This window comes from Typopeltis vanoorti, chromosome 4 (assembly GCF_054136105.1).
Source record: "Typopeltis vanoorti isolate ZY-2024b chromosome 4, IOZ_Tvanoo_1.0, whole genome shotgun sequence".
Classification (NCBI taxonomy): Eukaryota; Metazoa; Arthropoda; class Arachnida; order Uropygi; family Thelyphonidae; genus Typopeltis; species Typopeltis vanoorti.
Window position 1 is genome coordinate 9,198,917 of NC_143552.1, and position 27,762 is coordinate 9,226,678.

The following is a 27,762-nucleotide window of genomic DNA, read 5'->3' on the forward strand; positions in this document are numbered from 1 at the left end:
TCTAGTTTTACAACTCTTATGAGTTTTAGCTTGCAAACTCATATATAAATAATAAATTATAGCAATCTGAAAAATTGGAATTGAAACCAAAACTCAAATTCAATCCAATTTGAGTTTTGATATTTGATTAAAAAAAAAAAAAATTAAAAAAAAAAAAACACTTGCATTAGAAAGCATAAACTGAAATTGAAACCAGAATCAGTATTTCTAAAATCCTTGAACTTGAATCATTATTTTTTCCATTTTCTCTTCTCTGATCAATACATAAGATAGATGAGTTAAAATGATGAAATATTGAGATGCATTGAAGAGAGCATAATTACACATGTGAAAATGATTCTCCAAGAGAAATATCAGTAAAGTCTGCTCATCTTATACTCTATATACACTGCTTAGTAAGAAGTCAATGGATACCCCCATGGGCATGGTGTATCGTGCTACATAAGTCAAGTGTTTTTAGCCAGTATAAATTGGAGGAATATGATTCTCCCAAGTCAGTGCAACTGTGTCCAGGTAAAAAGGCTGTGAGAAGGGTACTGATGGATTTTCAAAGAGCTGTTGTGATAGGAAACCATGTTGCAGGCCATTCTGTTCAGCATATTGTTGACAAATTGGTCCCTCCCAGGTTAACAATCAGTGATACTATACTGACATGGAAGCACAGGTAGTCAACTGCTACTCACAGTGGACAACCCACCACGCTCAATGAACTTGACCGCAGGATGCTACACAGAATAATATGTAAAAACTGCTATTCTTTGGCTGATGCGTAGAGTGCAGAGTTCCAGGCATCGATTGGAACCCAAATCTGCACAAAAAACATTCAGAACTGAAGCTCACAACATGAGTTTCCACAGTAGGACCACAATATGCAAGTCCCACATTGTTTGAACCAGCATGCAGTGTCTTATTCAATAATGAAGAGCATGCACAGTGAGACATGGAAGTTTAGAAAGCTGTGTTATGGAGCAACAAATGATGCTATATCCTCTACCGAGCAGATGGGTAGGTGTGGTAGATGCCCAGGGATCTACCATCTCTTAACAGAGTGCATAACTTGAACTATGAAATTTGGAGGTGGCAATGTGATGGTATGTCCGCGCGGTTAGCCTAGTGGCTTTGCGCTTCGCAACCATATGCCTGGGGAAGAAGTGTCCTAGGTTCGATTCCCGTCAGAGACGTGAGGAGCTGAAGGATCTTCCTCAGCCATAGCCAAGTTAGCCAGTCTTGGGCGTGGGCAGTAGGGTTTTTCCGCCAGTTTATCTGGTGTTTTTCATCCCGCAAGCAGGCAAACCAGCCCTGTGAACACACAGGGATACAGCCAAGAATACCTTGAGGCATAGGAATGACCATTCTATCCTCATATTTTGGTTACGAAATCCAAGCATGCTTGGAAGGTTGTGGGCCTTAAAGGCCTGTTAAAGCCATTGGGATAGATAGATAGTGTGATGGTATAGTCCTGTTTTGGCCTCAGACCTCTGCTTGAGGTCTGAGGCCAAAACAGGCCAAAATTTGTCTTGCTGAAGGAGATTTGCTGTAATTGCATGGCTTGTGGACATGAACATCACCAACACTTGACTGGCTTGCATGGTGCCCTGATCTCAGCCCTATTGAATGAACTAGATTATTGGGTGAGATCAAGGGATGTCTGCCCCACAATAGTCCAGGACCTCATAACATGCCTACAGGAAGAATTGTCCAAAATTCCCATTGATTACTATCATACACTTGTGGAAAGCATGCCCTGAAGAATTGCAATGAAAGGAGGTCTTACAGCTTATTAAGGTGAGTGGTGCCATGGCTGTTTGTTCCTCACACTATGGTGTCTGTTGACTTCTTTCCAAGCAGGTATGCATGTATGTATTACATGTTGCAGTATGTATGTATGTATGTACTACTGTCAATTGACAATTATATCTGTTGTCATAACATTTAATCTCACACATTTATGCATTTGTATTTGATAGTTGCCAACATGAGTTGGCAACTATCAAAGTGAATAGCTTAGTGCATATAACTCTTAAGTAAGTTTCATTTAGTTGGAAATAGTCCAATCCCTCTGGAAAATTGTAGGTACTACAGGGGACCACAAATATTATTTTAGCAGACACTGAAATTACAGTTTGTAGTCACACTGTTCATATAGACCAAGATGAACATTCTTGTTATTTTGCATCCCTATTATATTTCATAACAATATTTTACATCACTAACTACTCTTGCACATGAGGTGCTGATTAAAAAGTGATGTAGAATATACAGATGATTTAACGGAACATATGTAGTGGATATGTTATTGTTATATTTTAATGAGCTTGATTTGCTCCAAGTATGTTATTCCCTTGATTTGCTCCAAGTATGTAAAGTCAGTCGTGGAGTAAGATAACATCATCATCAAATTCCTGCCATGTACCCTCAAGGGGTGTACAGGATATGATAGTACTACATGAAAAAAATTACATCATTATTAATTTCCTATCTACAATTTTCCTCCAAATCAGTCTGTTACTTGTCAACACTCCAACATTATCAGATCTTACATTTCTATCGTCTAAAGCACTTTGTACTGTATCAATCCACCTATATCTTGGTCTTCCTCTGGGTCGTTTTGCTGCCAACCTGGCAGAGAACACTTGTTTTGCTAATCTTTCTTCGCCCATTCTGTTTAAGTGACCATACCACCTGAGATTAGCTCTGCTAACGCATTCCTGGATGCTGACAATGTCAAGTTCTTTCCTAATATCCTCGTTTTTAATATGATACTGCCATTGATGCCATCTGTTCACGCCTATAATCTTTCTCAGGACTCTCATATCTGCGGTCTCTAGTCTTTGGTCAAGTGTTTTACTTCTGACCCAGCTCTCAGATCCATAAGTTAAAACTGGTTTGAACAGTGTCTTGTATACAGCTAATTTAGTGTTCCGACTAATTTCTCTCTTATTCCATATGAATTTATTCAATTGACTTCCCACCATACCAGCTTTGCTGATTCTGTTGTCTATTTCTATATTTAATTTACCATCTTCAGTAAAAATCGTGCCTAAATAGCTGAAATGTTTTACTTGTTCCACAGGTTCTCCATTCACAACACAGTTGACATTTTTAATGATTCTGCCTATTCTCATTGTCTTTGTCTTTTTATTGCTGACCTTCATACCATATCTATTACAACAGCTATTCAATTTAGTCAGAGAATCTTGCAGACGTATAGCGGATTTATTTAGAAGTATAACATCATCCGCATAAAGCAAAGAGCTGACATTAACATCTCCAATTTTGATATCATGTTTAATACCACTTTCCTTCATAATGTGATCCATATAGATAATCAATAACAAAGGGGATAATGTACATCCTTGTCTCACACCAGATTTAACATTAAACCATCTTCCTGTACTTCCTTCAATTCTAACTGCTGACTTACAACTCAAATAAAGACTAAGTATTGCCTGATATAATGCCCCACTGACACCATATAACTGCAGCGTATTGAATAGCTTCTCTCTTGGCACCTTGTCATATGCCTTTTCCAGATCGACAAAACTTAAATACAGATCTTTGTTATATTCCCATGCTTTCTCGACTATTTGTCGCAAAGTGAAGATCTGATCCTGACAGCCTCTATTTGGCCTGAATCCAGCTTGTTCTTCACCAAGCTTTTCTTCCACAATTCTTCTCAACCGTTTCTCAAGTATACTTGCATAGATCTTGCCAGGATCACTCAGTAGGGAAATACCTCTGTAATTCTCACATGCAGTTTTATTTCCCTTTTTATATATGGGTACTATGAGAGTTCTGCTCCAATCATCGGGAATTCGTCCCTCTATCCAGGCTTTCTGAACTATGCAGTGCAGCCACTGTAAGACTCTTATACCACCATACTTCAGCATTTCTGGTCGAATATCATCTACTCTTGCTGCCTTTCCACATTTCAAGCCTTTGATGGCTTTTTCTACTTCATGTTTGGATATGTATTCCTGACTGCATGCCTGGTCAGTGTTTTTTACCACTGTGCTGTCATCACTGCTTGTTTCATTTAGCAGATTTTCAAAGTAATTACTCCATACTTCAAGGATATCTTTTTCTCCTGTTTTCATGTCACCTTTATCATCTCTAATTCCTTTTATAGCACTCTTTCCTCCATTCTTAAGCTTCTTCAACAACCTCTAGAATATTTTGCCACCTTCTTGATATTTATTTTCTATATTCTTGCCAAAGTCCTCCCATGACTTTTCTTTAGCTAGTTTTACACAGTGTTTAGCATTCTTGCATTTGTCTCTATATTCTCTAAGAGCACAAGCTGACTTATTTGACAGGAACTTTTGGTATGCTTTCTTCTTTTCCTTCACTGCCTCTTTAACTTCCTGTGTCTACCAAGGAGTTCTGATATTTTTATCCTTACAGACAACCTCACCACATGCCTCTCTGGCAGAATCAATCAATGTTTTCTTCAGAGTTTGCCACTGAATCTCCAAGGTTTGATTCCTGTTCTCAAACTCTTTCATTTTTTCTTCAATAATCTTTGTGTATTTTATTCTACAGCTCACATCTGAGAGCTGCTCAACTTTTATTCGCTTTAAAACTTTCTTACATGTTATTCTTTTCAATATGAAATTCAATTTTATCCTGCTCAAGACTAAATAGTGATCACTTCCAATTTCAAATCCTCTTTACACTCTGGTGGCCTGCACCAGGGAGAAAGCATCACTATCAACAATAACATAGTCAATGAGACTTTTCTTATTCCTAGCCTCTTCTCTCCATGTGAATTTGTGCACATTTTTATGTTGGAACATGGTGTTAGTAATAACCAGTCCATGTTCTGAGCAGAAATCCAACAGATATTTGCCATTATTATTAGCTTTGCTCTTTTCTCCAAATTTTCCCAAAATATTTTTGTATGTCTGACAATCATTTCCTACTCTGCTATTTAGATCCCCAACAAGGACCAACTTTTCGTTTTTCATTGTGTCAGTTGCTTTTTCTAAAGCCTCAAAAAATTCCTCCACTTCTACCTTAGTAGAATCTTCTGTGGGACCATAGGCACAAATAAGTCTCATTGTCCAGTTCCCCATTATCATATTTGTCCACATTACTCTACTTGAGACTGACTGCCATTCAAGAAGATTAGCCTCGTATTTTGTGTTGAATACTATGGCATCTCCTTCTTTTCCTTGATTGTCCTTGCCTGAATATAACATTTTGTATTTATTGCTCAGAAAGATCTCACCAGTTTTGGTCTTTTTTGTTTCAGTCACCCCTATTATGTCAATCTGGTACTTATCTAATTCCTCAGCTAGCTCCATTTCTTTGCCATTCAGGCTTCTTACGTTGATAGATCTTTAACTCTGGTGATGTTGAGTTGGGGTTTATTTTCAGATTTGTTCCAGTAGCTGACTTTTCGCTGTTCGCCCTGGTTCCCTGGCAAAAACAACGGGGGCCTTGTTTAACCAGGCGACGCCCCAGCTGGCATGAAATTTTGTCAAGTTGTACCATCATTCTATATTTTGGTTTAACCAATAAGAATACAATTTGGTCGGCTAAATCCCAAATTGCCAGCCTATCCTCGTCCGTGCAGTATCCAAGTAGATACCCAACAGGGTGCACCACGAGAAGGTGATGATTGGACATTAGGTCAGAAGCCCTGTTCAGTTCTCCGCATTCCTTTAAAGGCTATGTGGAGGTCTCCTCTCAGTTATACAGCTTTGACCCTTAAGCACCCTGAATATACAGATGATTTAAAGGAACATATGTAGTGTATATGTTATTGTTATATTTTAATGAGCTTGATTTGCTCCAAGTATGTTATTCTCTACCTATATGTTAAAGTCAGTCGTGGAGTAAGATAACAATGTATTTAATTTCATTTTAGTTGGTTAAAATGTTTCAGATTTGTATTTGTTGTTTTCTTTGCTGTTTGTATTTGTATTTTCTTCAATGTGATGGTGCATTGAGATAATACAGCAGTCTCTCGATTAAAACGCCTAATGCTTTCTTTAAAACAGGTCATTAATCGAAAACACACTAATCGAATATAACCTTTGTAACCAGGCTGAGATTTCTGATTTGGCCAGAAAAGTCTTGGAAGGCATTCGTTTCCAAAAAAGGCTGGTTTCATCGACATTAAATATTTGTTGGTCATAATAGCACCCTTCTTGCACAATTTTCTTCAAAATCTCTGAATAATTTGCAGCCACCTTATCTGCATTTGCAGCTTCGCCTGTGATTAGAACATTATCTATGGGAAAAAGTATAATTCGTTCCTCAAATTTCTTTTTTGACCCTTAATTTTTTTTATGAAAGAATTAGGGTATATCTCAGGGCCTAGTTAAAGGAAAACCATGAAGCTGAAAGACAATAAAACATATTCAGAATATAAATTTATTATTCTACTTCTTAACAAAGAATTGAGCTAACATAGTTTGGCGTGAATTCTGTTTCTTTTTTTTTTTTTTTTTTTTTTTTCCATACAACTGACAGCATGGCCCTATTGCCTCTTCTACCAGTTCTACAAATTTCACTGCTTTTCTCTTCATCTGGGTGTGCCTCTAAACATTGCTGCTTAAAAACTTCGATTGTAAAATTTTAAATTTTCTTCATATTCTTCAGGATCTTCTCTCTGTGCATCTAATTTAGCACGTTGAAATCACTCGGTTTCTCTGAATGAGGTTTAATTAACTTAGATTCATTTGTTTCTTTCTTTCTTTTGTATTATAAGTTGCATTCTTCCGATGATGATGACCTCGATATAGAGGTCGAAACGTCAAGTTTTATTTTATTTGTAATTAATAAAATAATCTGTTCAACACGTGTGTTTTTGAGTCCCTAAATCTACAAACATTAGGGATTAGATTCATTTGAAAAGGCTCTAAAATCATTTGCACAATGTGGAAGAATGTGTTTCCAAATGACTCGCATATTGCTAGCAGTAATTTCATTCCACTTTGTAACCAGGCTGAGATTTCTGATTTGGCCAGAAAAGTCTTGGAAGGCATTCGTTTCCAAAAAAGGCTGGTTTCATTGACATTAAATATTTGTTGGTCATAATAGCACCCTTCTTGCACAATTTTCTTCAAAATCTCTGAATAATTTGCAGCTACCTTATCTGCACTTGCAGCTTCACCTGTGATTAGAACATTATCTAGGCTAGTGTGATTTTCTTTTCTTGACTACTTGTATAATAAACTATAATACTTTTTATGAATGTTAGTCAAGTGAGTTTTAATTTTTCGTCCTACTAGTTTCACTGATTTTTGCTATCGGCATCTTCAAGGATACAATTGGTAAACGATATGAAGGTAACAGAGTTAAAACCTAGTCTGTTGCCGCCATATCGCTTATCAATTGTATCCCTGAAGATGCAGATAACAAAAATCGGTGAAACTAGTAGGGCGAAAAATTAAAACTCACTTGACTAACATTCATAAAAAGTATTATAGTTTAATATGTAGGCTAGTTCTCTTTTAGAAATGCTCAAACCACCCAGCGCTAGTGTGGAATTCTTCTTTTCCATCATTGATAGCCCTTTCTTTCAAGGTTGCAAAGAGACTTAATGCTTTTGATTTAATAAGGTCAGCGAGATCTGTTTTTGGTTACAATCTTCGATCCATGTAGAAAGAAGTCTCTCTAATTCAGTCATTATAATACTTTGATTTTGAGTGCATGCATTATGAACTTGAAGCAGCCTTACCTTTCTCTTTGTATTCAGTTTCTCAGAATGAGATTTAATTAACAAAACCACAAAAAACATTTTTTGTGTTTTTGTCCTATCTTTGCTTTGGACTCGCCTTGTTCATTTTTCTTTATTATTTCAAGTTTCTCTTCCAATGACATTACTTTCGAATCATTTTCACACTTTTTTCCTCACTAATTCTTTTCTTCTTCTTCATGTAGCTTCCTTAGTGAGAGGGTGCAGCACCATGTCCTTCCAGTTCTCTCTGTTGGGGGCTTTCCTTTTTGTTTCTGCATAACCATGTGATCCTGTCCACAATGTTATATCTTCAAGCCATGTCCTTCGTTTTTTGCCTCTTGATCCTTTCCCCATAATTTTTCCTTCTAAAACTGTCAGTATCCTCTGTCCTGCTGAACCTCTCAGTACATGTCCTGCCAATCTCATCTTTCTCTGGATCATTTCCTGTAATAAAGATCTCTGTGTTCTCATTCTTTGTAGGACACTTGTATTTGTCACATGCTCTGTCCATGAGATTTTCAGAGCTCTCCTATAGCAACACATTTCAGAGACCATTATCTGTTGCTTTACTCTCTTCTTGAATATCCAGGTCTCACTTCCATATCTGAAAATTGGCCACACTAATGTTCTTATCATTCTTTTCTTTGTCTCGATACTCACAGAACTTCTGAGCAGATCTTTATTTTTCCAGAATGCATCTTTAGCTATGGCTGTTCTTATTTTTATTTCTTTATCTTGCTTTCCATCTGCAGTAAAGTAGGTGCCTAAATATTTGTTTCATAATAAAATTGAACATTTTATTATGTTCAATTTTCATATTGTTTATGAATATTTCTGGTTCAGATCTGCTTTCTTTTGAGATTTTCATAAATTTGGTCTTTTTTTGCATTTATATCTAATCCAAATTCTTTACCTTCTTCAATTAGTAGCTGCAGTAATTTGATTAATATGTTTCTGTTTTCTGCTATTATAATGGTATCATCAGCATATCTAAGATTGTTGTATTTTATACCATTGATACTAATTCCTATTTTTTGTTTTTCAATCTCTTTCATCATTGTCTCACTATAGATATTTAATAGATTCGGTGAAAGGATACAACCTTGTCTAACCCCTCTTTTTATTTTCATTACAGAAGTCTCAGAGTTAAACAGCTGCATTTTCTATTTGGTGTAAATCATTTTTATAAACTTAAGTACATGATCTTCTATGTCTAATTTATCTAATTTATTGAACATTTTATTATGTTTTACCTGGTCAAAAACCTTCTGAAAGTCTATGAAGCATATGCAAATGTTCCTATTTCTTTCAAGTGATCTTTCTATTAGTATTTTTAGTTCTGGGATAGCATTAATGGTTCCCATTCCTCTTGTGAAGCCTTTCTGTTGTTTACTCAATTCACTGCTTAAGGCTCTTTCAATTTGTTTGTTAACAATGGTTTAAAATAATTTTAGATGCATGGGATATTGGGCTCACAGTTCTGTAATCCTCGCAATTTTGTGCATTATTTTTATTTGGAATTGGTATGCAGATAGATATAGAAAGTTTTTTACCTTGGGTATATTATGTACCAAGTGATTTTATATGAACTTGGTTTTTAATCCTGTTTCCCAAGAAAGCAAACAAGAAAGTCAAGTTTGCACCTGCAAGTACTGCAAGTCTAAGACAACTGATCCCTAACTTGACTTTCTGGTTTGCTTTCTTGGGAAACAGGATTAAAAACCAAGTGTTCATATAAAATCACTTATTATCTTGATTACATAATATATACCCAAGTGAAAACTTTCTACACCTTGGGTATATAGTATAATAAAGATACCAAGCAATTTTATAAGCTAGATTTTAATCCTTTTTTATCCCCCCCCACGTAAGCAAACAGACAAGTAAGTCAAGTTTGCGCCTGCACATAGTGCAAGTCTGAGGCAACTCGTGGTAAAGGTGGACTAAGATCCGATCAGTTTCCTTAGTATTTTCCCCCAATGCAAAGCACATCTCCTTGCGGAGATGTATGCTGCTATGCATTAAAGGCAAGGGCCACTACCCAGATTGGTTTCGACCTTTATTGAGGTCTCATCAGTGGGAGTCAGACCTCAAAAATTCCAAGGTCGAAGTAATGCAAAGCTTATAAATTTTACCGAAACAAGTTGCCACAAGATGCTTTGACCTTATTAAATAAAAATCTCAGGATGAGAGTAAGATGTAGAAAGTTTTTTACACTGGTTAGAAAGTTCTCGTCCCACTGATGAGACAGACCTCAATAAAGGTCGAAACCGGTCTGGGTAGTGGCCCTTGCCTTTAATGCATAGCATCATACATCTCTTCAAGGGGAATCTGTTTTGCATTAGGGGGAAAATACTAGGGAAAGTGAGCAGCGCTTACTCCACCTTTACCATGAGTTGCCTCAGACTTGCACTACATGCAGGTGCAAACTTGACTTACTTGTCTGTTTGCTTGGGGGGGGGGGGGAGGATTAAAACCTAGCTTATAAAATTGCTTGGTAGCAGCTCAGCCAGAATATTATCTCACTCAGGGGATTTATTATTAGGAAGATTCTTAATTACGTGTTTTACTTCCTTTCTTGTGAGTAGAGTGGTATCTGTTGTTACGTTTAACTTAAGGTGTCGTGAATTATCTAACATGTTACCATTATCATCATCATAGAGATCTGATAAGTACTCCACCCATCTTCCATTTATCTTTTCCTTATCAGCAAGTATGTTTCCATCTTTGTCCTTGATGATATTAGACTGTGTACATATTGCTTTTCCATTAAGTTCTTTCACTTAATGGAATATCTGTGTTGAATTTCTTTATAACAGTCGCGGACTGACAATACCTCAGGGCTTGCTATATCACCCTGACACCACTTTTCCAGGCATATTGAGACTACCTGGGCTTTACTTCTTTTCTGTTTAGAAATGAAGCTTTATATAGTGGCATTTTTTATGGAATGGGCTGCAAGAACCATCCAACTCCCAATATGAATGGAGGACCACAGCTGTCGTTGGTTAGCGGGTCCCATGGACCTAATTCTTTTACTCATGATGAAAGGTTGGGAAAATACTCTATAAAAAAAAAAAAAAAGTAAGGAAAACAAGAATGCATATCTAGTTTTGTTCCTATTTTGTAATTCTTCTATCTCAGTGCACTGCCTATTTATCCAGTTCTCTTTCACTCTTTTACATAACTGTTTGATTCTTTTACCCAAAGTTTTATATCTTAACCTTTCTTCTTCATTTGCTCCTCTTTTCTATGTTCTTCTTTCATCAATAAGGTTGATTACCTCTTGAGTTATTCATGGTTTTTTCTTTCTTTCTTTCTTCTTGTTTATTGATGTGGTTTTTATCAGATGTTTTGATAGCTGCTTGTAGTCTATTCCACTGAGAGGGTTCATTTTCGTTTTTCAACTGTGCAGACAGCAGTTCCGAAATATTTTCATTAAATTTTGATTTTACTATCTTATTTTGTACCATTTGCAGATCCCATTTTAGGGGTTGACTTCTTTTAATTTTTATTGTTTTCAGGCGAATATTCATTTTCATTAATACCAGTCTATGATCAGATCCACAGTCAGCACTTGTCATCACCTTTGAGTTTCGTATTCCATTGAAGTAATGTTTATTGACTACAATATAGTCTAATTGATTTATTGTATCTTCCATCCAAACTTTCTCATGTGTATCGTGCTGTTGGTTTTTGCTCAAAATAAGTGTTAGTTATGATGAGACTGTGCTTGTTAGAGAACAAGCACAGTCTCGAAATCGATCAGCTTTTGTCCTCTCTCATTTTGAATTCCAAGTCCAAATGGAACCACGTGTGTAGATGTTCTCTCTGATCCAACTTTTGCATTCCAGTCATCCATTGCACAAATAACTCGATCTTTCTTGCCTCTGACTTCCTTTGTACACTATTCTATTTCATGATATCTATTTCTGCCTCCTCATTCTGTTCTGTATGAGATATTTGAATGATCAGCATATCTCTAGGTTTAGATTTCACTAGAATTGCCATTACTCTATCTGATTTTTTGATAATATGGATAATGTTTTTATTAGTTTTCTTCTCTACCATAAACGCTACACCTCTTCTTGATATTTCACCACCTGACGTATATATTTTATATATCTTGCCATTTGGAAGTTTCGACTCAAAATCTGATGATCCTCTCCAAAAAGTTTCACTTATTCCTAGTATACTAAAATTCAATCTCTCTCATCACATTAGCCAATTTTCCACATTTATTCAATCCTCTTATATTCCAAGTAGCAATATTCAAGCAATTTCTGTGTTGAATTTCTTTATAGCAGTCACGGGCTGACGATACAGCAGGGCCTGCTATATCACCCTGACACCACCGTTCTGGCATATTGAGACTACCCAGGCTTTAATTCTTTTCTCTTTAGACATGATGCTTTGCATAGCGGCATTTTTTTACGGAATTGGCCGCCAGAACCATCCAACCCTCAATATGAATGGAGGACTGCAGCTGTCGTTGGTTAACAGGTCCCATGGACCTAATTCTTTTACTCATGATGAAAGGTTGGGAAAATACTTTATAAAAAAAAAAAAAGTATGCAAAACAATTGCAAAGGAGGCACGGGATATGATAATCAAAAGTCTTTATAATCAGTAGACAACATAAATTTGGCAGTACATTTGGAACATAGTATACATGGAAATAGTGTAGTATGCCATTTTCTAGCCAAAGCTCAGGCTAGAAAATATAACTGTAAAATGTTTTAAATCAGTAAATTTCATTCTAGTGAGTGATTTTTTTTAAATAGTTATACATAAAAAATGTATAGGTAGAAAATTTTTAAAATCTGTAGCATTTATTTTTAAGATGTATATAGACACACTAATCGAATTTGGGTATAGAATAAAAAATGACGCACTAATCAGAGGCACATTAATCGAGGGATTGCTGTACATACAAAGAATAATTAAATGGCCATGTTAAGAATTACATAAATATGCTCTCATAAAGAATTACATAATATTCTCTCATACTCTTTCATTAAATTCAATACTGAGAGATGACACACAAAACAAACTGAATATAGCATTCAGCTAAAAGTTTTGTAATCTTAGTCTCACTTGGCCATATGGAAATTTCTTTTATAGCATCTATTTTATCATTGTTCAATATACCTGCCTCTATTTAATTTTTTATTCACTCATTCAGTTTATCTCTTAATTTTCCTAAATCAATAGTTTAAGATCTCACTTGACCAATATACTTGAATATGTCTTCCAATTTCCTTAATGCATCTATCTTTCCATTTTTTTGAAGTAGGCATGAAGAATAATTGGGCAGTTCCAAATGCATTTCCAATACAGAGACTTTTTACTGTAGATTCCATATGCTCCTTTGAACAATATGTTCAAAGGAGTGATCCTCCGGTGATCCTTTATTATGGAATAATTTGGAGAATAGAGCAGATAACAATCGGCATGGGGCTATTGTGAATACTGAAACCAGTAGAATGTATATCAATTGTAAAGGTGGTATAAGAACTAAAGGGAATCTACAGTTTTTGTATAGTAATGCAAGAAGCATTCAAAATAAGAGAGAAGAGTTTTTGGCATTAGTCATTGCAATCTCACCAAAAGTTATGGGCATTAGTAAAACTTGGCTGACTGCATAAGGTGTGGTTGCTGTAATTGAATGTGATGATACAGTATTTTTCAGGGAGGATAGAGAAGATAGAACAGAGGGGGGGGGGGGAGGAGTGCTCTGATGATAGTTGAAGAGCTGCAGCAAAAAGAGTAGGATATTAAGAAGATAGATGTGTGAATGGTAGTTCATTTGAGGTGATCTGGTATGAACTACTGGCCAACGGAATCAAATATACAGTTGGTTGCTGCTATAGGCCAGGGGATTCAAGGGATGATGTAGAAGACATGCATCAGCAAATTAGCACAATGAGTGCAGATTGAGTAATTATTAAGGGGGATTTTAACTATGGTGATATCTACTGGAAAGAGGAAAGATCTCACAGAAAAAAGCAAAGGGAATTCATACATCTTCTACAAGATAATTACTTGAAACAGCATATAATTGAAAGGACTCATGGTGTTGAGTGTCTTGGATCTGGTCATGTGTTCAGAAGACCTATGTATAAATAAAGTGTCCATTACCTCCAATTGGTGAGAGTGATAATGCAGTATTGACTTGGGAAGTTGCAAAATTTGTGGATTTCTCTCTTAAGAAAAGGGTATATGCGGAACTACAGAGTAGGTATTTATGACAACTTTGGAGGCAGCTTACAGCCGTCCCATGGCATAAGAAATTGCAGGGGAAAGATGTTAGTAGTGCATGGGATATAATTAATGGGTATCTAAAGGAAGCAATATTGAAATGTATTCCCATGGTCAGGAAGATAAATAAGGTAGTCATTGGATGGATGAGTTGTAGTATTAGGTGTGAGCTGCAAAAAAAAAAAAAAAAAAATGCTATGGCAGATTTACAAGGAAAAAAGGTAACAGTACACTCACAAGCAGTACAAAGCTCAGGCTAGAAAGGTTACTTACCGGCATAGTAAGGAAGGCTAAATCAGATTATGGGAAGACCTTAGCCAAGCAGGTCAAAGGAAATTCTATTGAATTCTTTTGCTATGTGCAAGTAAAAGGAAGAATGACTCTGGAAGGATGACTTTAGTGGTTGCTGGTAGTAGCAAGGTGATTTAGTCAGATGTAATAGTAGAGTTATTGAGTGATCACTTTCCAAAACTCTATCACCTGAGTGAGGATATTTCTGTGTCTTATGCAGCAATAATTGATATGAGAATTGAAGTTAATGAATCAGAGCAACTTAGGATGTTGCAGAATTTAAATGCAAATACTGCTGTAAGTTTGGATCAGATATCAGCTTGGGTATTACGTGAATGTGCAAAGGAATTGTCAATGTCTCTTACTTAGCTGTTTAACTTAAGTCTGAGCTCTGGTAAGATCCCTAGGGAGTGGAAGGAAGGTAAAATAGTTCCTTTACATAAAGGAGACCTCTAAGACTGCAGTAGAAAAATACAGACCGATCACCATCTTGGGAGTGGTGATAAAAGTATGGAAAAGGTGGTTAAAGACGGAATTCAGTAGTGGGTGGATAAGAATATGGATAGGAATATGAGAATACTCTATTGGAAGCAACAAGGTTTAGTTAAAGGTTGGTCTTGCCTAAGTAGTTTATTAACATTTTTATGATAGTGACAGCTGAGTTGGACAAGGGGAATGGCTACACAGCGATTTTGCTAAGGCTTTTGACAGGATACCCCATGGTTGCGTAAATTAGAACAAATGGGAATGGATATTAAACTGGTGATGTGGATATGAGAATGGCTCATGGACAGATACCAAAAAAGTAGTGTATGGAGGAGCAGAGTCCAGAATGAAGCAGGTGACCAGTGGTGTGCTGCAAGGCTCTGTACTTGTATTGTTTAATTTGTACATAAATGGTATAGAAAATGACTTGAAGGGAGATATTCAGTTGATGCAAAGTTGGGTAGCACCGTAATTAATCAAGCAGATGTAGAGAGCTTGCAGGATGATTTAAATAAGCTGATAGTGTTGACAAAAGATAATGGATGTCAGTCCAGTGTGGAAAAGTGGAAAGTTATGCACTTTGGGATTAAAAGATTACTAGCCATGTACCACATTGAAGAAACTTTACTCCAGGAGATTGATGAGGCTAGGGACTTGGTGGTGTTGGTGGATTGAAAGTTGAAGTTCAGAGGGCATATTGCTAAGGTGTCCATAATAGTTCATAGAATTATTTGGCTATTGAAGAACACACTAACATGCAGAAATAAAGAAGTTATTATTCCTCTTTATGAGGTTGATACGTCCACATCTGGATTACTGTGCTCAAGTCTGGTCGCCTGGATTCCTTGAAGATGAGGAAATGGTAGAAAAGATTCAGAGGATGACCATGTTGGTGAGTAATGTAAGGAATGCTCCCTACATTGATAGATTGAGAGTTTGTGGGTTAGAGAAGTTGGTTGATAGGCAGAGAAGAGGGAATATAATAGAAACATTTAAGTTACTAAAAGGTTTTTATAAGATTGATGCAGGGGAAATGTTTCAGCAGTGGGATAGTGGTGGAAGAACAAGATGTCATCCCTGGAAATTAAGTAAGAGTGTTGATTAACAAGGGTGTGAAGACTAGATTTTTCACTTGAAGAGGGGCGAATGAATGGAATGCATTGCTTGACTCAGTTGTGAGTACTTCGTGTGTCAATGAGTTCAAGGAAAGGTATGATAGATATTGTGTGGATAGTTTGGGTCTCCCACGGTGAGTCTACTGACTCCATGGAGATGCCTGTATAATAATAATAATAATATCACTTGCTTTCATTAAGCACAAAATATTCTTATACACAAAAGCTTAATGTATCAATGTACTTCAGTTATCATCTTCAGAGTTGCGTATTATCCTTGGACTGTAATTAAAGATGAATATGAAAACATTCCTGAAATTAGTGAACTGGTATTTTATTGGACCTCTTTCGAGTCTCTCTCTTTACTCTTTATTTTTTCACATTCCTCTTACCCAGTGACAGATACTCTAAAAACAACTAATGCACATGTCCATTCCCAAGATTCAAAAAACGAAACTCAAGTGACAAAATGGCTGCCGTTTCTACAGTGCTTGCATGTGGTACAACCATAGTGGCATGTGAACACTACTGGTTTTTATAAGATTTATGCAGGAGAAACAAAATACAAATAATATACATATAAACATTGTGTTATTCCCTGTGGATTACAACATAGGGCAATCAAGTTTTTTACTACTTATAACTACAGTTTAGTTTCTTTTATATCACTACTGCTTAATCGCATTGCAACTTCTGTAATACTAAGCATATAATTGCAGTACTAAATGTGAACAAATCACATATATATATATATACTATATTATGTATATTTTTAGATTATTTTATCACCTAACAAAACATTCTATCCTATCCTTTCTCATCCATCCTAGGACGGGTTGAGTTCCTACCTAATGAGGGATTACTGGCATATTAATGCAGCCGGTTTGCCACTCTCCTCTTTTGCATCCCCTAAGGGTGATATTCATGACTGTAATCCATGTATGTTCATGGGGCAGTTTGCCTGCTTGCAGGATGAAAAACCCCAGATAAACTGGGTGGAAAACCATGCTGTCCATGTCCAAGACCAGCTAACTTGGCTATGGCTGAGGAAGATCCTTGAGCTAGTCGTCGATGGGAATAGAACCTAGGACACTCCTTCCACAGACATGTGGTTGCAAAGTGCATAGCCACTAGGCTAACCATGCAGACTAACAAAATATATCATTCATAAAATAAAATTTTCACTAAGCATATATATACATATGTTTATGTATATATACATATATATACATAAACACAATTATGTATATATACATAAACACTCGATGAGTCTTTGGACTCCCTGGAGGTGGCATAATAATAATAATAATAATATAATATCTGTAAAAAATGTACATAATAAGCAAAACATTTGTGAGATTTTTACATTATATTATTAATAACAGTTGAGACATCTTTAAACATATCAACTCCTGTATGTTTCTTGTACAAGGACAACATCAAGGAAAGAAGGGAGATCAGTTGATAACATTTAAAACATGAGTCACAAGACTTGAGGTCATGAAGCACGTTTACTTGCTCATGTCTCAAGTACAGTTGAGTAAACAGACTCCACTGTTAGAGCTCAAAGAAGAACAGTGGGTAGCTTTTGTAATTCATACGAGGGTGGTCTGAAAAGTTCTCGCCATCAACCATAGATAGCAACATTATTGGCAAGATTATTTTTTTCTAAGTTGGTACATCTGTCATAAGCATCCATGTGAAATTGCAAGTCATTCTATCAAGTAGTTTGTTTTATACAGCTGTCTGAAGTAAAAGTGTTGTCTGAATCCCTTCAAATTAATAAAATTGAATATCATGCAGTTATAAAATTCTTTGTAAAAGAAGATTTAATGGCAAAAGAAATTCATTAGAAGTTCATAAAAGTTTATGGGCACTCTTCTCCTTCATTTTCGACAATTAAAAAATGGGCTGCCGAGTTTAAATGTGACCGTACCAGCCTTAAAGATGATCCATATGAAGGACGTCCAAAAAGTGTAACAGCACCAGAAATCATTGATCAGTGCACGATATGGTATTGGATGACTGCTAAGTCAAAGTGCGTGAATTGCTGAGACTATAGGCATTTCAAAATAACGTGTAGGATATAATTTGCACGAAGAATTGCAAATGAAAAGCTTTGCGCAAGATGGGTGCCACGTTTGCTCACAGCAGATCAAAAACCCACTCGCATGACAATCTCTGAACAGTGCTTGGAGTGTTTTAGCAAGAATAAAACTGATTTTGGTTGTTGATTTATTACTATGGATGAGACTTGGATTCACCATTACACACTAGAATCCAAACAGTCAAAACAGTGGACAGAAGCCAATTGTTCAGTGCCAAAAAGACAAAGTCGGTTTCATCAGCAGGAAAGGTCATGGCATCTGTGTTTTGGAATGCTAAAGGCATTTTGTTTATTAATTATCTTGAAAAGGGTAAAACAATAACTGGTGAATATTATTCCGATCATTCCGAACGAGACTAGATGAAAAAATTCCTGAGAAAAGACCTGGTTTGCAGAAGAAAAAAATCATCTTTCATCAAGACAATGCACCTGCTCACAAAGATGTTTTTGGCAATGGGAAAATTAAGAGATCTGCACTGCGAATTTTTGGAACATCCACCATATTCCCCAGATTTGGCTCTCTCTGACTTCTATCTCTTCCCAAAACTGAAACTCTTCCTCACTTGTCAGCGTTTTTCTTCGAATCAAGAGGTGATTGCAGCTGTAGAGAGGTATTTTGTAGATCTTACTGAGAATTACTACAGGGATGGGATAATGGCTCTGGAGCATCGCTGGAATAAATGTATTAGTCTTAAGGGAGATTATGTTGAAAAATAAAAATAATTTTGAAAAAATTACAAACTCATTTTTTCATTGTTAGGCGAGAACTTTTCAGACCACCCTCATATATAAAGTTACATAACTTATTCATTATTATAAAAATTAATTAATGGAAAGAAAAAATTAAGAGCCTGTATAGCTCGGTGGATGTGGCGTTTGCACACCATGGCGCTTGACCGCACGAAGGAAGACTTTCTTTTGAATCTAGTTGTTGACTAGAGGAAATTTTTCTAAGCCTTTTATTCGACCGAGTTAGTCGATCTCTGGCATGGGCAAGCAGGTTTTTTCTGCCGGAAACTCGGGTTTTTCGTTAAACTCAAGAAAATCGACCGTAGAACCCACGTTATTTCAGGCATTAAATATATTCTGTTAGGGACCACGAGGTGGCGGCACTTGTTGAGCCTTCTCTCTTCACTGCATGCCGCTTAATTAGTGATAGCCTTGGGCCAGCTATCTTTTATTGGCTGCCAGTGGAGATTGAACTGCCCACTCAGTCTCCAAAAATTAGATAGGGCTAAACAGCCTCGCCTACTCCCTATACAGGAATAAAAAGGCGTTAGATGATTTTATTATTATTTTTTTTTTTTTAGAAAAAATTATGAACAGTTAATTATGATTATTTTATAGAGCTTTGAGACTGGCATGCAGTCAGAACAGTTAAGGTTCAGATGAAGTCATAAAGTTTCACAAGCTTCAAGGAATGGATGATCAATTTAACTTGGATTTTGCTTTGATTCCAAAAAACTTTCTGTTGTCAGTAAGCACAGCTATCAGATTCTAGGAAGCTTGATATAGTCCAGATGTTATTGGATTCTAATCTCACCAGAACTAGCCTCTCTGTTCAAAATAATGAAGTCAGTGTGAATAGAACACTTGATAGACTAGGCAAGGAAAGAAATGATAATTTGTCTTTGGTAGATAAGACACTTTCTGAGCTGGTTTGAAGGTGGATTATGCTTGCAAAGAACTTATGCTCTTTGTTCTGATGTGCCTTGTTAGGAAATTCAGTTAAGCGTCATAAATGCTGTTCGCATCTGCAGTCAAAACCAAAACATCTTGCACATACATACTCACCTTCGAATGTGATGCACATTATGTTTTAAAACACAATTCCAGTTAAGTACATTTGCAGTCGATCATCCATCATTGAACCATTTTTCAACCAATGATTCCATTCTAGTTTTGATACAGTAAAGGTCTCTTGTCATGTCACTTATACCTTACAAACTCACTGTTGTGTCCCAATTTATGATTTTTATTCTATCTAATAATTTCCTCTTATCTATGTTCTACTATTATCTATGCTCGAGATATCACCAAAAATTTTACTAATACTTAAATTATTTCTCCCCTTAGTACCCCTAATATTTGTATTTATACTGCGCCTTTTGGGATATTTCGTTTGAGATATTATATACAAAAACAAGGAGAAAGAACTAAAATATGTCTGAAAGTGAAACAATGTTGCAGTCGTGACACTTTATCTCGTTTCTTAACGCATTAATTTCCCGCATGATTAGGTCCGTATTTTTCAAGTGGTGCATTGGATAGCAATTTCAGACAACTTTTCTTATCATATGTAAATACTAAATATTTACAAACTGACATTAGCTTATCATAAGTATTTAAGCTATAATTCTATAATGGGTATTACGATCATGCCGCCATAACAATTCAACACATAAATTCACTTGACATGGACAAATAAGATTAATTCACACTGTTTAACTATTCAAACTTAAGTAGATTAACTAAACCATTTACTGCACTAACACATAACTAGTATTACGATCATGCCGCCATACACATTCAACACGTAAATTCATTTGACACGGACATATAAGATTAATTCACACTATTTAACTATCCAAACTTAAGTAGATTAACTAAGCCTTTTACTGCACTAACACACAACTATGACATTTTAACTTTCCTATACATTACAATAGACAAGCAAAATTCTCAGGACACTTAATTATTCATATAACATTAACACTAGCCAGCTTACTTTTAATATATTCTGTCAGATACTAAAGTCCTAGTATAAATTTTCCTTGGTCACTTCAACAGTTCCGTAGTAGAATAATGATACCTATTACAGACAAATTTTAGTTACATTAGATATATTTTACAGTACCTTTCTTTCTTGAGTTTTTCATATGGGCCTTTACCTTTTTCTGATTGAACTAGCTTGGTATAGCCTCTCCGATAATCTGCTACTCTCACGTTCCCTTTGGAGTTGAACTATGCTTACACGGTCTTAAACTTTCATAATTCAGGACACACTTCGAATCATCTATATGACGGCTGTGCGACTTGCGACCTGGATATCGATATCTTTATAGCTTTCCCTTTCTCGTGGTTGTCACTGAAGTTGAAACACAAAGAATATGTTTCCTTTTCTTTGCCTCTATGGCATTCTTCACTTCTTACATAGGAAATCCGGAATCGAAATCCCGTGAAACCTATGCCACGGAGCTCTTAGAGAACTCCCCAGGAACAAAACCAAAAAAGAGCCTTGTGTGTGTGTGTGGGGGGGTTTCCAACCCTTTTATACTTGCTCTCCTAACGGCACCCTCTTTAACTTCTTTTCTCCACCCCCTACTTGTTTTTACTTCACTGACCAATTAGGGTGACATTTTTTTTTCTGCCAAATGTCCTTTGGTCGGCGAGCCAAACGATGTCTCAATCCGGGAATCGGCCCTAAGCGATTTTCTGTTGTTTTCTTGTGCTAGCCTCTAACTTAATCCCCTTTCAAATTTTCTCTATGAATTTACTTAATATTTTAATCTCTAGCCTCTCACATACCATCTTTTATGAATAATCCTTTTCTGTCTTATTTAGTTAAATTTTCTCTTTTATATCGTATTACAACATTAATATATTCTTTCTTTTTGTTAGTTAGTTCAACCAAACACCTTTATATTTTATTGGATGCAAGAATATTTCCTTTTCTTTTAAATAATTCATTTAAATTAGCTATTAGCTTTTATGCAGGGTTTTTAATTTATTTCTCTTCATGTTACACCATGATAGCTGAGAATTCTACATTCTTAAGATATCAGGTGTAATATCACCCAAAGGATTGTACAAAAAGGTATGCACAACTAGTAGAGAATTGTAGAACTAATAAAATTTTATTGTAGAATCAGTTATGCGGTCTTTATACCAAACTCTCAAATATCTTTATAATAATTATAATTAAATTTTGAAATAAACACAAAAACTTATTCCGATTATAAGACCATTGGTTTAATGCACATGTGTACAAGAACGCCAACTAGTTTCACTGGCACACTGTCTAGCTTTGTCAAGACTATAAAGGTGAAAGAAAATAATAAATGTGAAAAAAACTAAAGAATACAGTAAACCATTAACGGTTAGGCAACAAAATTTGACAGCTCGCATGACAATGTATGCATGAAGCGAGATGCTAACCATAACAAGATATATGAATAGTTGGCCTAAAGAGTTAAAAAGAAAACTAAAATCTTCACATCCAATAACACCTTGCCTTGTGGAACTTCTTCTTTATGCACTTTGCATAAAGAAGAAGTTCCACTTCATTCTATAGTTGATGGCAGATCCTCCCCCACATATCTACTAGCCAAACATCTTGCCAACCTACTAAAAGGAAAAATCAGACAATCAGAGTCTTATTTAAGGAACTCTCAACACTTTGTTGAGAAACTCAAGAACGTTAAACTATCAAAAACGGACATAATAGCCAGTCTGGATGTGGTCTCCTTATTTACAAACGTTCCAGTTGAGGAAGTCATAGACATCATAAAAGATCTCTTTCCTAGGGATATCACACACAACTTTTCCAACACTGCCTGAATTCCAATTTCTTTAAAGTCAACAACATCATTTATCAACAATTGGTAGGTCTAACCATGGGCAGTCCCCTGTCACCACCATGTGCAGACTTGTTCATGGAGAAATTAGAAAAGGAAATTCTAACCAATTGTTCCAAAATCATCAGTCTGGTGGAGATATGCAGATGATGTTTTTATCATTTGGAAAGAAAAAGTAGAAAGCTTACATGTGTTCCTAAATAAAATCAACTCGTTTCATAACAAAATCAAATTCACTTTAGAATTGAAAAACAATCGACAACTTCCTTTTTTAGACATACTTGTCAAAAGACAAGAGAATGATAATATTAAACTTACTATATATAGAAAACCAACAGATACTGGGACAGTATCTGCATTTTACTTCCAATCATCATCCATATGTTATGAAATAGAGCCCAAAACATAGTCACAGACGAACAAGATGTACGTACAGAACTTTCACGAATATCGAAATCGCTTTCTCAAAATGGGTATCCTCTAAAAATAATCAACAAATTGCTTTATAAAAATGACTCCAACAACAAAGGCTAGCAACTCAGTATGTTTCATCTGTTGTCATCCCCTATGTCGGTTCAGTCTCCACTAAAATTGCTAGAATGTTGAAGCCTTACAACATCAGAGTTGTGTTTAGACCGGCTGCAACAATTAGACAGTTTTTAAGATCCCTTAAAGACAGCATTCCTTTTTTCAAATATTGCAGGGGTTTATAGAATACCATGCACTTGTGGTCTTTCCTACATAGGCCAAACTTCAAGAAACCTGGAAATTAGACAGAAAGAACATGTTGGAGATGTAAATCACAACAGGTTAGATACCTCAGGTTTGGTGCATCACTTCTCAACTTCTAACCACGCAATAGATTGGGAAAACAGCTCAATGCCATATGTAGAGGATGATTACAGATGCCGAATTTTCAAAGAAGCAGCAGTGGTCCTACGAAACAGGTAATAACTTGAACAGAAATCAAGGAGCAGTATTGAAAGATACATCGAAAAATCTGATTAATTCATTAAGTATAGTGGAACTACAGTACACCAAAAACTATGTAACGCGTATTCACAATAATGACTGAAGCATCTCACTTCATGCATACATTGTCACGCGAGCTGTCAGATTTGGTTGCCTAACCGTTGTTAATGGTTTACTATATTCTTTAGTTTTTTTGCATTTATTATTTTCTTTCATCTTTTTAGTCTTGACAAAGATAGACAGTGTGCTAGTGAAACTAGTCGACGTCCTTGTACATATGTGTATTAAACCGATGGTCTTATAATCAGAATACATTTTTGTGTTTATTTCAGTATATAAAGACCAAATATGAATAGTCTAAATGGACATAATTAAATTTTGTGAAAATTAAATATACAATTTTATATTGTGCGGGTGGTATTGTTATATGCATATGTACACTGTTTATTATTATTACGGGACACCTCCAGGGAGTCCAAAGACTCATCGAGGGAGGGCACCTGCTCTACAGCTCTGTCTCCACCAACTATACCAATGTACCGGGTACATTAACGCCATCTGCTGCTCATCACCACCACCACTAGTGTTTTCACAGGCAATCATAAACATCCATGTCTATAGCAGGATTTGAACCCACAGCCTTTTGGCTGGAGAGCGGATACACTAACTCTCAGCCAACCAGGCCTGTTAATTGATACTGTTTATTGAGAACAGTATAATACTAAATGAATTCAAGAACAGGTATGACAGCTGGTGTGGGTATGTGGCCTCCCTTGATGAGTCCCTGACTGCCTGTATATCTCTCTCTCTCTCTCTCTCTTTTAATAATAATAATATAATGACACTACATGTTATAAATGCGGAGTTTATAACTTAACAGTATTGTATCACAAAAGATTAATACAATACCAAAAAACCTTTTTTTGTTTTGAAATTATTTGAGCTTAGTGGGATGATATTATAACCTACCTGTTAATATTTCTGAAATTGCTTGATTTTTTTTTACCATCTTATAGATAATATGAAATCTCTATGATCGTTTCCTACATGGACCATCATTCCATTAGAATATTGAATTTAGAATAATACAACAAAGCCACACATTTACTAGGTACCAGTGCAAAAGACTAAAAACAGAAGAATTAGGAAGAGAGGACTTTGACATTAAAATAAAAAATAAACAGGAGTTGATTACCTTAATGTTTTTAAGAACCTGTAAAACTAAATGAAATAAAGAAAGCTGCTCTGATAGTTTTATTCCCATGATGCCATACATCATGGGAATAAAATATTGTAATGAGGTTTTATTTTATATAGCAAAGTATACAAGAATACAAGGGAATTCTCGTTTCAGAGCTTGTCAGTATTATGCATTATAACAAAGATATAATGCATAATTTGGTTTTGATGTAAAGGAAAGATGAATAAATATAGGTTAAATTTTTTTCTTTTGTATTTCAGAAAAATAGCAAAAGTGACTTCTCTTGCCACTACAGAATTGAAGACATCTCATTTTCAGAGTATGTATATATTCTATTTATTTTAAAATGATATGTTTTCATTAATTAATAATATTTTTAAAAATAAGAATTTTACATGGTAGTGAGATTACTGGGACAACATTAGGCATTTCATAGGATTTTGTGGGCATGCACAAATTTAATTAATGGTTTAATGTCACTTAATTAAAAGTTTTAATTAAGTGACAGTACATCTCGGTTTTTCTGTCCATCAGTACTTAAGGATATGGTGTTCAAGAATAATAAGTGTTGTGTTTGTTTGATTTATATGGTCTAAGGCACTTTGTACCGTATCAATCCACCTATATCTTGGTCTTCCTCTGGGTCGTTTTCCTGCCAACCTGGCAGAGAACACTTGTTTTGCTAATCTTTCCTCTCCCATTCTATTTAAGTGACCATACCACCTGAGATTAGCTCTGCTAACGCATTCCTGGATGCTGACAATGTCACGTTCTTTCCTAATATCCTCATTTTTAATATGATATTGCCATTGATGCCATCTGTTCACGCCTCTAATCTTTCTCAGGACTCTCATATCTGCAGTCTCTAGTCTTTGGTCAAGTGTTTTACTTCTGACCCAGCTCTCAGATCCATAAGTTAAAACTGGTTTGAACACTGTCTTGTATACAGCTAATTTAGTGTTCCGACTAATTTCTCTCTTATTCCATATGAATTTATTCAATTGACTTCCCACCATACCAGCTTTGCTCATTCTGTTGTCTACTTCTATATTTAATTTACCATCTTCAGTAAAAATCGTGCCTAAGTAGCTGAAATGTTTTACTTGTTCCACAGGTTCTCCATTCACAACACAGTTGACATTTTCAATGATTCTGCCTATTTTCATTGTCTTTGTCTTTTTATTGCTGACCTTCATACCATATCTATTACAACAGCTATTCAATTTAGTCAGAGAATCTTGCAGACTTGTAGAGGATTTATTTAGAAGTATAACATCATCCGCATAAAGCAAAGAGTGACATTAACATCTCCAATTTTGATATCATTTTTAATATCACTTTCCTTCATAATGTGATCCATATAGATAATGAATAACAGAGGGGATAATGTACATCCTTGTCTCACACCAGATTTAACATTAAACCATCTTCCTGTACTTCCTTCAATTCTAACTGCTGACTTACAACTCAAATAAAGACTAAGTATTGCTTAATATAATGCCCCATTGACACCATAGAACTGCAGCGTATTGAATACGCTGTATGGGTGACTAGAGTGTCTAGGATGAACTTGATTCTGGAGTGTTGGTTGTTTAAGTGTGTTAAGAAGGAGAGGAGTGTATCAGAGCCCTGTGGCCAAATAGCAAACACATCATCAACGTAGCGAAGCCATATGGTTGGTTGTTGTGGGGCAGAGTTTAAGGCTTTCTCTTCAAAAGTCTCCATAAAGAAGTTGGCCAAGGGTGGGGAGAGTGGTGAACCCATGGCTGTCCCCTCTATTTGTTTGTAGAATTTTCTCTGCCAAACGAAATAGCCTGAGTTCATTTTGAATTGAAATAGGGCAGATATATTGGGAGGAAATTTAGCTTGGATTAGCTCTAATGTTTCTTTCAGTGGGACATTTGCGAATAAGGAGGAGACGTCAAAATTGACCATTATGTCAGTATGTTGCAGTGTAATTTAATTTATGTTCTGTTGTATGTTGTGAATTCCTTAAGTCAATTAATAATTATGTATAACCAGTATAAGCCTTTCTACAAGAATTATTTTGGGTAACTGATTATTACCATTATTCATCCTATACTCTCTCCAAAGTACCTTCTTCCGGATTTCATGCTTAATCCCCTCATCGATTTTACACCTATCTTATTCAGCCTTTTGGCCTTCAGAATTCATTTACACATCGATGCTATTATGTATTTCTTTGTCAGTTCCCAAGCAGCATTTATTTCCTTACTGCTCAACTCATCATTCCATGCTATAGCCCCAAGCTGTCTCCTAAGCTTGTCATAATCACCAGCCTTATAACTCCACATATATCCTTTCCTCACAGAAGTATGCATATGGCTAGCTGCAATCCAGGTGATCACTTCATGATCACTCTTACCAACCAGAGGAAAGTGTGAAACCCCACTCACAATTATATCCTCTGATGAAATTATCAGATCTAAAACTCTTAATCCTCGTGTACCCTCCTTTACATGCTGTACATATGCTGAAATATAAAAAAGGAAAATAAATATAGCTAACACCAGTGGTTTTTTGTCAAAGTATGGTGGTGTACTGGCACCATTTAAGAGTGAAGTGGGATAAACAGATGCAGAGCACTTAGAAATGTGCATTATTCAGTAATTTTTTACACATTTACCTGGTAAGCAAATATGCTTAGTTATTTAATGAGATCTGCATTTTTTCGCTGTCCATTGTTAATATATTTTTAATATAAAATATAAATTATATGGGTATTATTAATCTTTTGATATTATAGCCAGCTAAGATAGAAACTTAGGAAAAGTTTCAAAATTTACCCGAGTTTAGGAGAATAAAAGTTCGGCATAGCAATCACCTAGGATTGGCACTCTCTCTGCCGAGGTGCCCATATAGTTTCCTCTTTGTAGTGCATTAAGGTTTCACTTGCCTGACAGCAATTTCAGATTGTTGGTTCTCATTACAGACCAGGCAGAAACCTAAACTGTACAAAAAACCTTCCTTTCAATACCATAGCAATCTCACATCAGAAAGTTATATTATTCATAAATGATCTCTCAGGTAGGTGTATAAAT

The 27,762-nt window shown here is 35.8% G+C and overlaps 1 protein-coding gene across 2 annotated transcripts in view; it reads left to right on the plus strand.

The window, feature by feature from the left end:
• The window catches only part of LOC150107094 (ankyrin repeat domain-containing protein 27-like), a 515,355-nt gene that overhangs the window by 168,408 nt on the left and 319,185 nt on the right, over window positions 1-27,762 (plus strand). For both annotated transcript variants that reach the window (XM_090390995.1, XM_090390996.1), the window contains one exon: window positions 24,961-25,019. In XM_090390995.1, coding sequence (XP_090247121.1) covers window positions 24,961-25,019 — 59 coding nt within the window. The remainder of the gene's footprint in view (window positions 1-24,960; window positions 25,020-27,762) is intronic.